This window comes from Pezoporus flaviventris, unplaced genomic scaffold, assembly GCF_033815535.1.
Source record: "Pezoporus flaviventris isolate CSIRO_AGI_PZ_B2104156 unplaced genomic scaffold, CSIRO_AGI_Pfla_v1 ptg000002l, whole genome shotgun sequence".
NCBI classification, from domain to species: domain Eukaryota; kingdom Metazoa; phylum Chordata; class Aves; order Psittaciformes; family Psittacidae; genus Pezoporus; species Pezoporus flaviventris.
The window spans coordinates 31,852,336-31,869,534 of NW_026892550.1; the positions used below are offsets into that span (position 1 = coordinate 31,852,336).

At 38.3% G+C, this 17,199-nt stretch overlaps 1 protein-coding gene across 6 annotated transcripts in view; it reads right to left on the reverse strand.

Moving 5' to 3' along the window:
• WWC2 (WW and C2 domain containing 2) overlaps positions 1-17,199 on the reverse strand; it is a 101,612-nt gene that overhangs the window by 51,403 nt on the left and 33,010 nt on the right. For 5 of the 6 annotated variants that reach the window (XM_061474493.1, XM_061474484.1, XM_061474510.1 and 2 more), the window contains exons 2-4: positions 14,642-14,751; positions 1,626-1,829; positions 554-630 (exon numbers count right to left, since the gene is read on the reverse strand). In XM_061474493.1, the coding sequence (XP_061330477.1) occupies positions 554-630; positions 1,626-1,829; positions 14,642-14,751 (391 nt within the window). Of the gene's footprint in view, positions 1-553; positions 631-1,625; positions 1,830-14,641; positions 14,752-16,864; positions 16,998-17,199 lie in introns of those variants that run through there. The other variant, XM_061474503.1, reaches the window with a different exon arrangement.

The window sequence follows — 17,199 nt, forward strand, 5'->3', positions numbered from 1 at the left end:
ACACAGTTGACCAATATTGGGTATTGGTTCATTAGTAATTTCGAAATGCAAACACAAACTTTAATTCTTGTTCTGAACTGTTCCATTTTGACAAAACAGAGCAAAGTTTCACACCATTATTGAAAAGTGGTTTGTAAAGCAACAGAAATTTGTGAGGCAGTTAATGTAGCTAATGGTGTATTTCTCACAGAAGAAAGGCTGTGTAAAAACAGTCATGTAGCTGCAGCTCACGTTGGCCTACTACTTTCCTGTTTTCACCCACAGACTTTTTACTCTTCCTCTCAAAAACAAAAGCATACAAGTGAAAATAGTTATCAGATTTATTTAAACCCACATCTAATTAGAATATCTGCCAGTTTCTCCAAATTGTGTTATCTGAAAGTAACAGACAGCTTTAAAAGTTAATTAAAAGCCTCTGAATGGTATTTAATGAGAATACTAAGAGGTTTCAGTACAAGGGGATGAGATATGTCTGCTAGTTCAAGCTTTGCTTGTTCCATACTCACAAACTTTGCACACAGAATACAAATGAATATGAATTAAGTACTCTCACCCTTAATCTTGTAGTGGAGATTTCAGCCTTCAGAATGTCAGGGTCATACTTTGTGCTTGATGAGGAACTCGAGAACACTTTTTTTAAAAGACAAAAAAGGACAAATATTTAAGTACTTTTGAATCATTAAGTAGTTTCTTTCTTGAGGAATCCACATTGACCTAAAAAGTGCAGTAAAACATGTAATACTTAGAAAACCCCCAAACCAACCAAAACATATCATTTATAAAGTAGTCAGCATTGCAGGATGGCAATAATTAATAAATAATCAAAATTTCCCCCCTTCTTCCCCTACTGCTGTTTGGTATCTCTCTTCTTTTGCTTATCCCAGGATCCTAAAGCAGTACTTTATTCTCCCTGGCTTTCTACCCCTTGCTTTCTGTTCCTATTCTTCTAGCTGATCCATCCTGTGATCACCTCTTCCTGGAAGCTGTAATTTCTAAGGAGATTTCTGGAAAGCAGAAGATTTATTCAAAAGCCTCAGAGGTCTGCCACTCAGTTCTTTCACAGCTGCACGTTACTTTTATCACACTATGAACTTCTAAGAGAGATGTTTGACCATCAGCTTCTGACAGCAATCTACTGCAATGCCAGTCCCTTGACCACCATTATGACATGTATCTCTACTTCACTCCTGATCACAGCACACAGGCTACAAAATTGTTATATGCTGCTCTCACAAGACCCAACAAATTCCCCTCTTGGTCTACTGCAGACACCTCTCACGCAGTAGGGCCATTTCAGTATGCAGCTGGGAAGGCAAGAGGTCCTATTGACTTTGAACCTAGATTTGGCAGAATTTTGTTCTGACAAACTGCATGACAAAACAGATTTCAGAGCCAACTGCTCTAAAGCATGGCTCAAAAGAGTTCAATTGTATCACAGAGAAGAGGGTTCTCTCCAGCAGAATACCTTTATATTAAATAATAATACAAGAAGTAGGGATGCTATCTCTAAAAAAGTCAGAGTACAAGGTGTTCATGGCAAACCTTAAAATTCATCCTAAAGAGAAACAGGATCCCCTGCAAAGCATAGATCAAAGAAGCTACATTGCATTCTCTACTGTACTTACAGCTTGTACGAGAGCTTGATTTTTCTTTGTAGGCACCATTCAACCGTACATACTCATCCAGTGCAAGTGCTAGTCTTTGTTCTTTCACTTGGTACAGTTCTTTTTGAGTGCTGAGAGCATCCTGGGCTATCATAAGATAATCTTTTAACATTCTCTCTTGTTCTTGCCTCCATTGTTTCCTGGGATCTTCTATTTGTGTTGTTTCTTTATAGGAGAAAAAGAAAGGATTTAAAGAGACCTCCGCTGAAATCCATTGACAGCTAGACTGTTTCTTTGTCTGTAATTCACAGCTATAGAAATCTAAACCATAGTTTGCCTTTGGTTACTAAGCAAATGCTCAGTTTTATTCAAGTTTTTCTTTGCCACAATAGTGCGTGTAAGAAGCACTATTTAAGGGATCAACAGGTAAATGGCTTATGTAGATGATTCCCACACCTTCAAGCCTGAATGAATAATATCATAAATCTCAAGAAAAAAAATATTTTCTTTTTTTTTGCACCAGAGTATTTGGAAATAATTGGACCAAAAAAGTCTTTCAATGACATCTTAAAATTGAATGCATTTCTGAACAAAAATGAAAAGTAAGCTGAGCTATTACATTTTTTACACCCCCCTCACCTCCCCACTTCATTAATTTTTAGAGTCATGTGTTACTCATGTTTTATAGTGGTTATCTCTTTCCCTCTACAAAAACATGCTCATCTTTTCCCCTGTAACTGAACTAACAGATCATTAACTCTCCAGATCATCTCACCTAACTCTATTCTTATCCCTGCTAGGCATCTGATCCCAGATACAACTTTCTCTTTTATAGTCAATAAACAGAGAGGGCCACCCTCAGAGGGCACTTTATCAAAGACAGCTGCCCAAGATACACGGGACTGAACTGACTTTGAGATGTCCACTTCTTCCCACCAACTACCCAGGTATAAATGAGGAGGCTGGAACAGGCCCTTAATTCATGAAGGGCTTCAGGTCAATCCTTTTAACTCCAGCAGCCACACAGAAGATGGATTTGCACAGAATGCACAGACAAGAGGATCAGACATATCGTACTAGTATATATTAAGAAAGTATGTGATGAGATCAATCTAAATGCAGGTTTTTAAGATTTATAGGTTTTTTTTTTAAATGTAAACAATGCAAAGAGGAAGAGTTACAACTGAATGCTCAATCTTATCATTAATATTTCCTGACTTAGTTCAGCACTTTTTGAAGTTGTACAATGAATATTCTTCCTTTAAAGCTGTACTAAGTACAAACACATTCTGATAAGGCACGGCCATGAAAAGACTGGAAGCTAAATGCAAACATGCAACATACTGCATTTTTTTGTAAGTTACTACTATAAATCCTCAGAGATAAAAAGCAATGTTTAATACCAAAATATTTAAATGCATAGTATTCAGAATTTTTCTGCAAAAAGAAGGAGGGAAGTTTATTCTCTGCCACTTTAGCTCTCTGAATTGTTTTACTGTGAGGACCTATGGAGGGGGGAAAACAGGAACATGGGCTGAAGACTGGGGAAAAAGAAGCACTGCAGTAGAAACGATCTGATTGCTCTGAACTGTAGCTGAAATGCACTCTTAGGGAGAGGGCACTCTTTCAATTCCATATACAAAAACAGATTTTGTAACGGCAAAAGCTGATAAGAACAGATTCTGGTTAATAACAATCTCCCATACTGACTGACTACCAGTTTTTCAAAGCCTTTTTTTGGTTTTAATATCACAATATCACAAACTAGAAGACATAAATAAAAACAAGCATCCCATAAAAGCAACCCTGTAGAATCCTAAACTGACAATTCCTATTGCACTGCCAATACTTCTAAAAACAAACACACACATACACCCTCCACCGCTTACAAACATGTCAAGCTTTTGTATTTCTATTTGGGAAAGGTATTTCTTAGATGTGCACAATGGATGCATAGAGAGTATATACCACATAAACCCAAGCATGGTGCATAAACGATTAAAGCAGAGAGGCTTTATACACAGTTGGTTTTCCAATAACCCCAACAGGAACGCTCTCTCAAAAAACCTAACCATAGCTATGGACACACATACATATCTTCATGTTTATAGCCACCTGCTCTTTTCCACAAAGGTATCAGTCACACGAAGAAGCAAATCAATACCTTTTCCTTCCCAAAAGGTCAACATATGCCCCTATCTGTGCCCACTTACTGCTGTTGTGCTTTAACACACCTCCACATTCACAGTTATTTACACCGAATTAGAAGCGCTGTCCTTTTTTTTTGTGAAGCAGGATGAAGACCATGAAGCAGAATTCTCATGGGTCAATGATCAAATCGGATAAATGCAGTTATGTTGGGGTTTTAGAAGAATGTAATGATGCGATTGTGCTTTAAGAGTGCAACCAGCAGCCACCAAATAATCTTACAAGATTGGAAGGTCTCATCTTCGAGCACGTTGTAAGTAATTGCCTTGTAGGTTTTAAGTGAAGATTGCTCAACATGCAGCCCAAAGACCAAATGTAGCCTGCAGAGTTCTAAAACATGGCCTACAGATGCCCTGTCCTTGTGACTGCAAGAGAAGGACAAAGCTGATCAAGAGCAGATTATTCTGTACTGCTGACAAATACATTTATTTTCTTTTTGCCTCTCCAAGCTGCATGTGCAAAACAATAGTATGATTATATGAGCTAACATCTTCTATATTGATAGTCATGAACAAGTTAAAGGTGACCCTGCATTTTAAAACTGCATATTGCAACTTCAGCATACTGAGGTTTGGATATGTGCCTGTGTAGGTAACATTAACTGGTCAGATTATTCTCAGCCAATTCTGTCTGCAAGTATTTCATTCCAGTTGGGGAAAACACATAATCCTGGAAAAAGCAAAGCAGTAATGGAATGACTATCCCAGAATTGTTACTCAACTTTTACCAAGCAGAAAAGGTTCTAGAGTATTTTTTACTTTACGTTTTCTTAAATATTATGAAGTGGAAAATCCCCAAAAAGCATATGACTTGTTTGGCAAGTTGTTCATATGTATATATATATATATATATATATGTATATAAAAATGTGCCTGTATAGCAGCACCATATGCATGTTCATCTATACTTTTCAGTTATCTCAATTTTAATCAGTAGGTTTACTCCACAGAGGAAAAAAACCCAAAGACAGACTGGATAATATTTCTGGTACTGTAGCACTGTACTTTGAAAAGCATGTTCATTTGAGCACACGTACCTTCCCAGAGCCAATACATTTTTTAAAAAGCAGAGTTCTTTCAAAACCAAATATTTATTCTTCCCAAAGCCTCACAGAGATAAGGATTTTTTTTTCCTTGGACGAGAATGTTTCAAGCACCTGCTATTAAGGTCAAACCTCTGTACAGAAAAATATTACTGCAACAGTTACATGCATGTCATTGAGGGAACAGCTTGCTGAACATTTCAAAATGAGATGTGAAACCCTTATTTCTTAAATAAAAGAGTGAAATTTAAACCACAAAGAACATCCAAACATTTTCCTACCCTTATTATTCAACAGCTAATGTAAAATAAACTTGGGAGATCTCATTCCTTTTTTCAGACATGTTTCCAACGGTGACTGCAACAGGATGCCTTACAACCTCATCTGCAGCACAAATGAATGGTGCAAAAATCAGATTGCTAGCTGGTCAGGTGAGGAGTAAGCACTGGTTATGAACACTAGACAGAGCTGCAGAGTCATATCTGTTCTAAAAAATACTAACTGGACTTCAGTCATCAGCAGTGGAGAATGAATAACCATCCCCCTGAGCACAACCTCTCCAACACTTTCTGCATCACCAGGCAGTTAAGTTCAAGAGTTCAGCTGGTTCTTGTAGAGAAAATGATGTACTAGCCATTATTTTCCATGACATAAACCAGGATAACCAGGATATTAACTGATGACATCTCCTTAAAATGAACTTTTAAACAGCAGGAGTTGTATACGAGGAGTTTAAATAGCAGGCTTTATCAAGAGCAGCGCTTCTATTCAAAAAAACCTTTCTATATCAACTTCTCTGTCCAATCACAATGCAAAATAATGTTCCAGAGTAACAGAATGAGAAGGGTGGTGGGGTACCTAATATTCAGGTTACGCATTCCTAATTTGACTATTTTTTAGCATCATTTGGCAAAGCCACTTGCAAATCAAAATTACGCAGTTCTATTAAGAAATCTTGATTTAAAACCAATTAGTTTAACTTTAAACAAATTACTGCGAGTGCGTAGTTAATAAATTTATTAAAAAATATAAACGAGCCATTTATTTCCTCCTATTTTAAAAGATCTGAGTGACTATCCACACTGGGGGGAAATGCTGTGAGACAGACAACACTTGTAGTCTCGCCCAGGGGAACCGCACAAGCAGCAGGATGGCACGCTCCACCCAAGGACGTTCCTGTGCACTGAAATGTTCACAGCCATGTAATGTGGAAGAGGAAGCTATGCTGGTTTTAATCATACTGTTATTCATGAAATGCGCTCTTCCTGGCTCACCACCAGCCAGGTCTGATGCACTTCAACGCAGCAAAAATGTTGGTCCAATGATTCAAAACTGAAATGCCAGGACTAAGTTTATGCTTTGACAGTTTTGTTTATTCCTTTGGCTAGAACTTGCTTCTAGGGCAGCAATGTTATGTATGCTCTGTGTAATTACACATAAGATATATAAGTAGCATATAGGCAATAGTCAGGCATGCCGTTTTTTTAAAATGAGTTATTTTCAGATGTTATGTTCCTGCCTGCTATCAAGAAACTCTGCCAAATTTTTACAGTCTACTTGAACAGAAGGAAGCTATTACCTTATCAGCAGTAGATCGTATTTCCCTAAAATACATGAAATTAAAATCCCACAGGGAAGGGAACGGCTCCCTGATGCCCTACTGCTACACATGAGAGAATTGGACATTTTACTACAGGATTAACAATACATGGAAGCAATAGCTTTCCAACATCTCCTCTTGCCAAACAAAATAACAGCACTGACTGGCTCTAGAACAACTGACATATAAGCTGTCTTCAGTCACACAAGTTGCATTTAGGCAACACAGAGAACAGTACTCTCAAGGGGCCCCACTACAAAAAAAAAAACCAAACAAAACAAAACTGGAGATGTTACATTGCTACTTGAAAAGGACACATACACAGCAAGAGGAGACAAAATCAGGACATTGTACTTTTCATCCTGAAGAGAGAATTCTCATCTCTTTAAACACATGACCATTTTATTTCCGTTTGTAAATGTGGCAGAATCACCATTTGGGAATAGAGGCTATTCCCAGGGAAATTAGTTGATCTGGCTAGAAACAAGGATCAGAGGCCAAGACCTATAGGGAGAAGAGCAGGGGGAGTTGTGTGCCACAGCTGGAGCTGTGTAATAGCTGCAATAGCCCTCCTTTCTGAGCAGTGATAATTTCCACCATGTCACCTCAACCCACACACCCTAATGTTACATTCATGTACTCTCTTCTGCAGTAGGTTGCAGGAGCAACCTACTGGAAAGCAGCCTACTGCATGCTGAGGGCAAGGCCCTGGAAAAGGGCTGCAGATAAGCAAAACTGGGGCCAGCAGCACTGAAATGATAACCAAGATTTCAATGGTATCTCACACAAAAATGTCTCAAGACAGCACAAACAAAATCAACTACAACCCTTTGACATATAACGTCAGAAGAGAAACAATGGTGTCTAAGATCAACCATCACAGGATAACATGAGTTAGCTTAGTGGTAGGTGGTGAAAGGAATTTTATCAACAATGTTACGTAACCACTACGGATATATTTATTCTACAAGTATATCCCACGTTTCTTGATAAACAACCTGGCTTTCAAATCTCCAGTGTTTTTCCTGCAATCAGACAAAAATACACTTACGGGGAGAAAAAGCACAAATATTACCTTATTGTACTTCAACTGGCAAAACAAATATTGCAGGCAACCGAGATGCAAGTCTTAATGAACAGCAAAGGAGCAAATGCACTAGCACTACCTTCAGGGAGAACACCCAAGTGTTACTAGACTCACTTAAGGAATGCACTTTATTGTTTACATACCAGAGGCTTTCTGAATGCCTTTTTTTTCCTTATCCTCTTCCCCCCACCCCCCCCTTAAAAATTTTAACTCAAACAACCAATCTGTACCCCAAATTTTAAGGAAGAATTCACAAATAGTACATAATTTGTTCAATAGGTATATAAAAATAAATAATAGCACATTCCAAAGACAGCAGTTTCAGTAAGACCATGCAGCCCAACAAGATGACATATACAGTGTCTTAAGAATGTTCTAACACATTGCTGGATACCCAAAGAAAAATCACATTCTACCCCATATAAGATGGAATATGAATTCTGAAGAGAAACATGGAGGAAAATTAGCTTATTCAGAGTATGCTTGGAACTGAGCTCTCTGTAGTTTGCTTCTTGACACAGAACGTGCACACAAAAAATGCCTCCTCTCTTCCAGACACCTTCTTCACTTTTCCGTAAAATAATTCTGTGCTTGGATTTGAGTAATGACAGAAAATGAGAAAGTTTTCCAGCTATACTATGCAAGCATGAGCAGATTTCCAAGAAATACTTATTCAGAGATTTTTACAAATTAAAATTGAACATGTTATGGCATATTAGGTTCCTCTAGATATCGGGTAGCATATGCTTATATATCTCACAGTTAAATGCAGTAGAAACTCTGAGCATTTTGCTCTGTGTTATCCAGTAAGTAGGTAAAGTTCCACTGCTACAGCTATCAGAACTAAGACATGAGAAAAAAATGTAAGTATGATCTTTACATATAAGTCAGCAGCTAAAAACCACCTTTAATCCAGCGCCTTCGTTGCTCTAGCCCTCCTTCTGCAGCCAGCATGCACTCTGTTATTCTAATCCTTTCCAATGGCCAGAGTACAGAGGAGATACACCTATAAATAAGATTCAAGTTAAAATATACCGCACTTAGGTTTTCACCATGTGTGTTTGCTGACCATAAAGAGTGTCACAATCATCTCCAAAATGCTTGCATGTCACCACTTGCTCAGAAGATGGCAATGGGTTGTGGAAACAAACTGCACATTTGTGATCAAGATACACCGTTTGACTCCTTCAAGCTAATGGTAATTGCAGACTCATGTTAGGATTTTCAGACCTTTTCCTTGCCTGAACATACAGCCTGGCACACTTTCAGAGATGCAGATGTACTAGAGTCCCAGGCTGGAGCAGATTAGAGTCGATCTAGCCACAAAACTGCCTGTGTTAGATAAACCAGTTGCACAGGTGTAAACTGTCATGAAAGCCTTTAAGATTACAAGAAGAAAAAGATTATCTGTAGCTAAAATAGTGTTATAAGTGTCAAACAATGTAAGCACGTAGCTAGGCTTTGAAATTTTAAGAAGGAAATAAACCAAGTGGGGAAATAGGGACCTCAACAGAATTCTATTCTCGAGTAAAATAGACACAAACCCCTTTGCCTCATGCTTCCTGATGTTTTATCATCATGGACTCAATTTTCCTTTTCTCCAAGGATGAAAGTGGTAGAAAGCTGTCTCTGGAAAAGCATATTCATGCTTCCAAAGTGGACAATTAAAACCAAGTAGGGAGGAGCTGCAGAAGCAGAGAAGGAAAATGTCCAACTCTGTTTTGAAGAAAAGTGCTGGAGGTAGAGGGCAGGCAGAAAAATAATTGTATTGAATATAAAGTACAGAGCAGCAAAAAGAAAGTGATGTGAGATGGCTTGAAATACTGCTGGGCTTGGAGTGGCTATTCCTTCCCAGCCTTAGCTTTTAAATAAAATCTCTTTTAAAATCTTTAAATCATTCAGTTCCTTTCTGTAACCTTTACCACTAAGCTTCGCTAATGGCAGAGTACATGTTTTATAGGGTAATAGTGCAATGCAGTGAAAAAACAACCACTTGCCTGGTTATTCCTGAGCCTGAAAATAAGAACTGGAAGTAAAGGAGAAAGGTTTAGGGATTCATTCGACACTGAAGGCAAGACAAGAACTTGTCCCAGTCCCAGACTCCCTCAGAATATCCTGTCAAAGCAGAATTAGAAGTTTTCCTTTCTTGTTCCCATTACCCCCACAGCTGTTCATCTACACACATGCAATGATTCAGATCAGAAAACCTGAGCAGCTGGGGGAAGGAAGAGGAGGCTGAGAACAACGACTCACACATCTCCGGAAACAGAGTGCTTCCCTGTTGTCCGTGTTTACTGCATGTCCTCATGCTGACACAATGTGGGGACAGGAACCAGCGCGTGACTGCTGCTTCACCTGCCACCAGCACCCAAGAAGTGCACCTGGAAATCACAGCCTCAGAGTCAAAACTGCTTCCTGGCAAACCTGCACAGGGCATGGAACAGATCAAAGTTCAAGGGTGCCATTTCAAAATGCCTTCAACTAGTGCTACCATGAAAAGCAGCTGTCCCCTGCCTCTCCCACCTGACTGTTCATTCATATCCCCAGGTCACCTTCCCTTGCTTGCTTGCATGAATAGGAGTGTGGAAAGCAGAACAAATAGCAACAGTTCCCCCCCCCAACAGCTTGGTTTCAACTCAAATCAGCTCCCCGATCTGATTCACTGTCTGGCCATGCAAATGTTCACGCCAGTATAAGCAAAAACATTGCAGGGACAGAACAAAAGGCCAGAGGTAGCAATAGAGCAAGACCAATTCTTTCAGAGATTATATCAGTTTAAAAGTGTTTGCAAATGCGAGCTCTAGGAACATAAATGTTTGCATCGCAGCCACTTAACGCCTGATGTTGAAAACCCTGCAGAAGAATGGAAAAATTTGAAAGTGATGACTTTGCCTGTAGCTATATGAAATGAAGTGGAATAATAGTTTGTGTTATTTTTGGTATTGCCTTGCCATGTTATTTAGCAAAACTAGTAAGTGTTAGCAAATTAGCTGAAGTAGATGAACACAGGAGTACATATATGCAGCAACTATTGTAAGAGTGAACAGCACAAACTATGTAATCTTTGGGCTCCCCCAAGCCACAGTAAGAAGGATCCTGCACAAAAGCATCTCCTCAGTCCCTGACCACCAAATAATAACCCTTCAGTCACCTCTCTAACTAAGGGTGCTCCTGAACCACAGGATAAGCACTTAGGTTCTTACAGTATTAGCTACACATCATATGCATGTTCCGTCTTGCCAGATGGCTTGTAATCTGGTCTCCCTTGAAGCTGAAAGCATCACATTAAAACTCCTAATTGGGGTAATATATTCATGAAGTAATGACCTCAGCCAGTGTTTCTCAAAGTGGGTTACATCATCCAAGAGGATCACGAAAAAGCTCTAAGGCAATCAGGAAAAGCTAAAAAAACCCCAAGCTGTATTTGAAAAAAACTCCACTCATTAAAATATATAAAATTATAGAAAAAGTGTGATTATAATAAAACAAAATTACACTTAAACATATTGCCACCAAAAGAAAATTCGTCATGCCTGATGGAGTGTTTTACAACTGCAGACTCCCACAGCCAACTCTTACCCCTCTGTGGAGAAATTAAGTTTCCACTGGCAGTTAAGGAAGGCATGCTTTTCTTAGGTTTGTGTGGGAAAAGGGAAGGTAAGAGACTAAGATAATTACACACATGGGGAATTTATTCATTCATTTATTTTTAAAGAAAGATATTTTAAGTATTTTTTTAAGAACTGACATCATAGAAATTTGCTAGCATTTTTAGAACATTGCAAGGTCCAGCCTAGCACTGTTTTGTGAAATATCCACCTTTCAAGAGAAGCAGAATGAACCCCACACTGACCACTAATAGGAATTTGTGAGGATGGTGAGGCACTGAAACAGGTTGCCCAAAGAAGTGGTAAATGCTCCATCCCTGGCAGCGTTCAAGGCCAGGCTGGATAGAGCCTTGGGCGATATGGTCTAGTGTGAAGCATCCCTGCCCATGGCAGGGGGGTCGGTACTATGTAATATTAATGCCCTTTCCAACCAACTATTCTATGATCCTATGAAATTCAATCCTTAACATTTCAACATTGGGTTTTTAACAGAAAAGAAGGAACAGTGATGAGTAAGACCTTCTGAATGTATGGTCTACTGCACTACAGTCTAGCCTGTTGCTCATAGCTTATTGGGTTGGTTTGAGAAACTAAACACGATTGGCCAGTTTTACTACAATGGCTCCAAAGTTCTGTGGACAACCGGAAACTTCAGAGTTTTATCAAATCTAGCTTTGTAAAGAGGCATACAGTAAAAACAATACTAAGAAGAGAAATTAAAAAGAGGAAAGATGATACAGAAGCTTTTCAGAATAATTAATTATGGGATTTGAGAGAAAAGCATCAGTGAGGCCTCCCTCAAATATTTTGCCAAAATAAATCCTGCCAGAAGGCAGTGAACACGAAATGTCTTTTGTCAGCTCTCCCTACCTAGCACGTGAGAGCAGAATTTTCCCCAAGGAGCTACCCATCAAGCTGCCATTTATGGGTCCTGAAATTCTGCTTTATTCAACCTGTTTTTCAGCCATCTACTTGGTCCTCCTCCTATCAGCAGGTACAGTTTTTCTATTTCACTGGGCTTTTTTGTCCAGTAAAAGAATTAACAAAATTAAAATTAATGTAGGCAGGTGAAAGAGTAAAGGAGTCTTCCTTGTTCTAACACAGCCACTGTCCTGACAGAGTATTTTAACAGTTCAAATCCAAAAAGCGAAAAAGCATGTTCAACACATCTGAATTATTACACAGGCAGGCACAAAACCTGCTTCTTCCCCCTTAATTTTTGGTGACCTCCATACTAGAAATTTCAATAGCATCAAAACCACACATGTACCCCAGTCAAATGATGTAGAATTTATAATCTCCACATTTGGCATGTCAGACAAATGACCTACTTGTAAGATTCTGAGGCAGTTTACCTCTCTGCAACTCAAGAGTACTCTCAGCAAAACACTGTGCAAAATACAGTGTACAAAATTAAAATAAACCACTTTACAAAATAAGAAGTTTCACTGAAATTGCTACAAAGCAACACACATTAATACCACAGGAATCAATATACTACTGAACAATGGACAGAAACCACTTCAAGTATACCAAAGTATACCATTTTGTCATCCATCATATGCATTAACATAATATAAAGAAACCTAGCTAAGTGTACGGATTTACCCCAGGCACAGAATGATACATGTGTACAGATGGATATACACAACTCTCCTCTATTATTAGTGTTTGCAGTATATCAACAATTAACGAGAATTTCAAGACAATGGTGTCCAAGCCTCAACATCTTACATGTGTGCAAAGTAAAACCTCAACCCATGAGCAGTTTTATAATATTCAGGAATTTGCCTTCAAAGCACTTGATCTCTTTGTTGGGGGGAGAAGGGGAAGGCAACAAAACTACAATACTGATAATTTTAGAACAGATTGAAAGTTTTGAGCATGCATGAAATGCAAGAGCACAGTTATCCGAGCAGTGATCTGAAAGCACTTTCAAAACACATAGAAATGCTGATTGCCTCTCAAAATTTTAGTATTAAGCTTTATAGTTTTGGCCAAAGCAGAAATTAAAGGCAAGTTTCCTTTACTTACTTCACCATTTGAATTTCATCAAGTATGTCCCTATTTTTTAAAGTTCAGGAACATTTAACACCACACACAAGATCAGAGGACTCTCATTGCTATTCCAATAAAGCAGGGCTACAAAAGCCCAAATGAGGTTATTGAGTGAGATTCAGTTCAAGAGTAAGTGTCTACCTGCAGGTGTTCAATAAGCACAGTAGGTATCTAATGTCCCATTTTCATTATCAGAGTTCCAGCCCAACCAAACCAAAAGAGTTTAAATAAGCTCATCTTCAAAGCAGTCACCCAACCAGTCAACTACATTACACTGACTGTATTGACTGACTGCTGTTGACTACAAAAGCAGCTGAGACATCTCAGGGTTGATTCACTTGCTCATACATTTGAGATGTCATGAGGTAACAAGCCTCGTCTACAGCTTTTGTTCCAGAAGGCCACTGGTCTCTTACTGTCCATGACATATGTAGTGACCTTGTGCAGCTGTCTCAGCAAACCTAAAGCATCTGAAATAGCCATAGACACCTTACTGCTTTTTAAGTAAATACATAGCACTGTTGGTGCAAATGCCTGCGCCTATGTTCAGGTACTGATCTTAAATAGAATCTCTTCTATTGTGATATTAAGGGCAATTTCTGTGAAAATAAAAAAAGGTATCAATTAATATGGAGTAATAAATGCATAAAAAGAAGACAGAAATGCTTTCAGGAATATATTCCTTTCAGTAAGTCTAACAAGCATTATATTTCAAATTTTGCTACAGTTTTGTATGATTTAGACATATTCCCATTCAATTAAAATATATATGTAGGAACAGATGTAGTCATTTTGTACTAGCAGATTCTCTTATTAGCCTTTTAAAGCCAATAACATTATACGAAAGGGCAAATCTTCCCCAACATTTTGAATCCCCATTCCCTTTCCAAATGCTACATTAAAAATACAGCATTATTTATAGCCTGAAATGTATTCTACAACATTCTTAGAACTACAATACATTTGCCAGAACTCATATACAAGTTACAAATACCCCATACTATCTTATCTACAATAGTTCCTTTCAGTAGTTAGACTGAAGCCAGATTCTGTTACTCATATCAGACTATCTCTGCCAGTGTGCATTGCTGAATATTTAATAGCCACCAAACATCCTACATGTTATAGATACCAACAGATGTTAACTATTTTTATTTATTACACATTACATGGACTTCTTCCACAGGAAAAAAAAAAAAGATGAACAGTCCCATAAATAATTTTGAGCCAGCTATAATACAACTGCAACCATTCCCAACAAACCCATGCACACAAATGGGATGTCTACTGAAAACCAGAAATTGATACTTTAACTACACTTCTCTCACAAGAAATCTTTCCCTATTCCCAGTCATACTGCATAAGCTCTTCAAGAAAGTCTAATCAAGATGTGCCTTCTCATATAATTAATATGGCAAAACGAAAAATACTTACGGTTGATGTGATCAATATAGTATACACCAATCTGAGGATCATATGCAGCTTCCCAACCCCATGGCAGTTCATCCCCAACACAGTCTGCAAATGACAAGGGCTTTGTCAACCTAAAAATAAAGAAACAAGTTAATGGTATAGTTTTTCTCTCTTTCATACATAAGTTTATTTTTCATATTAAGTTGCATTATGACAGGATCATAGAATAGTTAGGGTTGGAAAGGACCTTAAGATCATCTAGTTCCAAATCCCCTGCCATGGGCAGGGACACCTCACCCTGTACCATGTTGCTCAAGGCTCTGTCCAACCTGGCCTTGAACACTGCCAGGGATGGTAGAAACTAGCAAGGAGAAGGGAGAGCAAGTTCGTTTCTCCCTCTTGAAGTTTAGGCTCTTGGTTGTTTTTCCCTGTTCCATCCTTCTGAAGTCATTAACTCTGAGAACATAATGCAAGTTATTGCAAACATTTCTCAGTACCGGCACTCAAGTGAGAAATTCACAGCAACATCTTTCACATTAAACAATAACCAGTAGCTCGTAAAACAAAGAAATAAAATCTACAGTCCTATTTGTCCCCAGAAGAACTGGACCCTACAACCTTAAGCCTATGCTAAAAGCACAAGATATCAAGGTCATCTTCTCTAATGACCACAGACGGAAAACTCAGAAAAGAGAATATAACCATCTAAGATGTAGTTAGCAGCACTTAATCGACATAGTTGAATAAAATAAACAGTAGTGTGCACAGAGTAGACATTTTATAAGTAACATTTAATGTGCCTTGGATATTCACATGGTGCTTTTTTAGGAAGAGCGACGAAGTTTTCCATTTTCATAATGAAACAGCTAATCTATTACAAGAAATAGATTTATAACAATAATACATAGGTTTTTTTTCCAACTAAGGCTCAGCAAAGCTTTACATCATCATCTTTTTGGTTTTAGGGGGTTTTGTTTTTTGTTTGTTTGTTTGTTTTATTTTAAGAAAAATGAGTATTGAGTTTCCTTAGATAAATGCCATGCCTGATACAATATATTTAATAGGTAGAACAAGCGATTTAAGGTTCTTGTTGTCACCATAGTGACTGTAAGATTAGTACACATCCAAAGTTTATCCAGAGTTAAAAAAAAATAAATCCTCAGGGTAAGATTATTAGAAGTTTGTGGGATACACGAGCACCACCTCCTTTCCTCACTGCTGCTTAACTTCTATCACCTAAGACTGTTTTGTCATCCCATCATTAAAATTCTATTCAAATAAAACACTAACAGTCTAATACACGTGATTCTTCTGCGTTTCAGTATTTTTTTTTTCAGTTTCTGACCGAAACCGGTTCATTGACATTTTTGTGAGGATTGAAAGAGAAAAGAATAGTACATTTTACTTTCTACAAAATGGGCTGTCTTTTTTTATTTTCTTAATGTAGAAAACGCCAGATAGAAAGCACTTTACAAAACTGGTTAAATTCTTTATGCAGCTGAGAAAATAGAAATTTGAGCACAGGTTTGATTTAGATCATTGTCCCACGAATATATTATTATTATTGATGGATCTGACCTACCAGTTCTTTAAGCAGGGCAATATTTTATCCTCCAGATTAAGGTTGCAGAAATTACAAAGAACCAAGCTCTTAGGATCAAAAATCTTTTGAATTGTGGGGTTGTTTTGGGGTGGGGTTTTTTTTTGGTTTGTTTTTTTTTTTAAATTGTAAGCATAAATCCACTTCTTCATATTCCCCCAAAGTTTACAACATAGACCCAGTAAGGTTACTAATGCTTAATTTGAAGTCCAGAACATGTTCACATGTATACAGCCAATTTGCTTATTTATTCCCACTTCTAACTGCTATACAAAATCACTTAACACCCCAAAAAGTATTAAAAAATTCAGGTGAGATTACCAATGTGGAATTACATGTGGATCACTAGGATATAAAATATGGATTATAAGCAGCACAAACAAGGTGTGAGAAAAGCTGTTTACTGAGAGAGATTCCCCATGAGAATGGCCAACCACAGACACTTTTCTCAGTAGAGTGAGAAGATGCAACTTCTGTACTACTTGTTCTTCTCAGCATTAATTCACTATATGCTGTCTCATAGACTAAGAGCTCCTTTTCTAAAGGAAATCTTGATGCAGAAAAGAACATCTTACTGAAGCCGTGTGGGTAAATTCCCCAGTGATCTCCAGGGAGAGGCAAGGTCTGTAGTAAGCCAAACCTACCCGTTATATCCTCTCCTACTGCTGGTGTACATGTTTAAATCCAGACACAGCGCTGCTTCAAGTGAGGCTGGTCTAAGAAGGAGCTCTCCAAAAACTCCAGCTCAGACCTGCTACTCTGTTCCTCACCCTCCTCCTCCTGCTCTCAGGACAGTCGAAACTGCGCTGCCGTGGCCAAGATAGCAGCTACGCAGCTCAGCAGGCTGACAAGCTGCCTAGCCCTGCCATATAAAATACACCTGCCTAAATGCTACCTGCTTATAATTACCAGCATCACTTCAAAAATTACTGATTTGTTTGCGAACAGTACTAGCTAGATAGAAAAATATGGCTCTCAG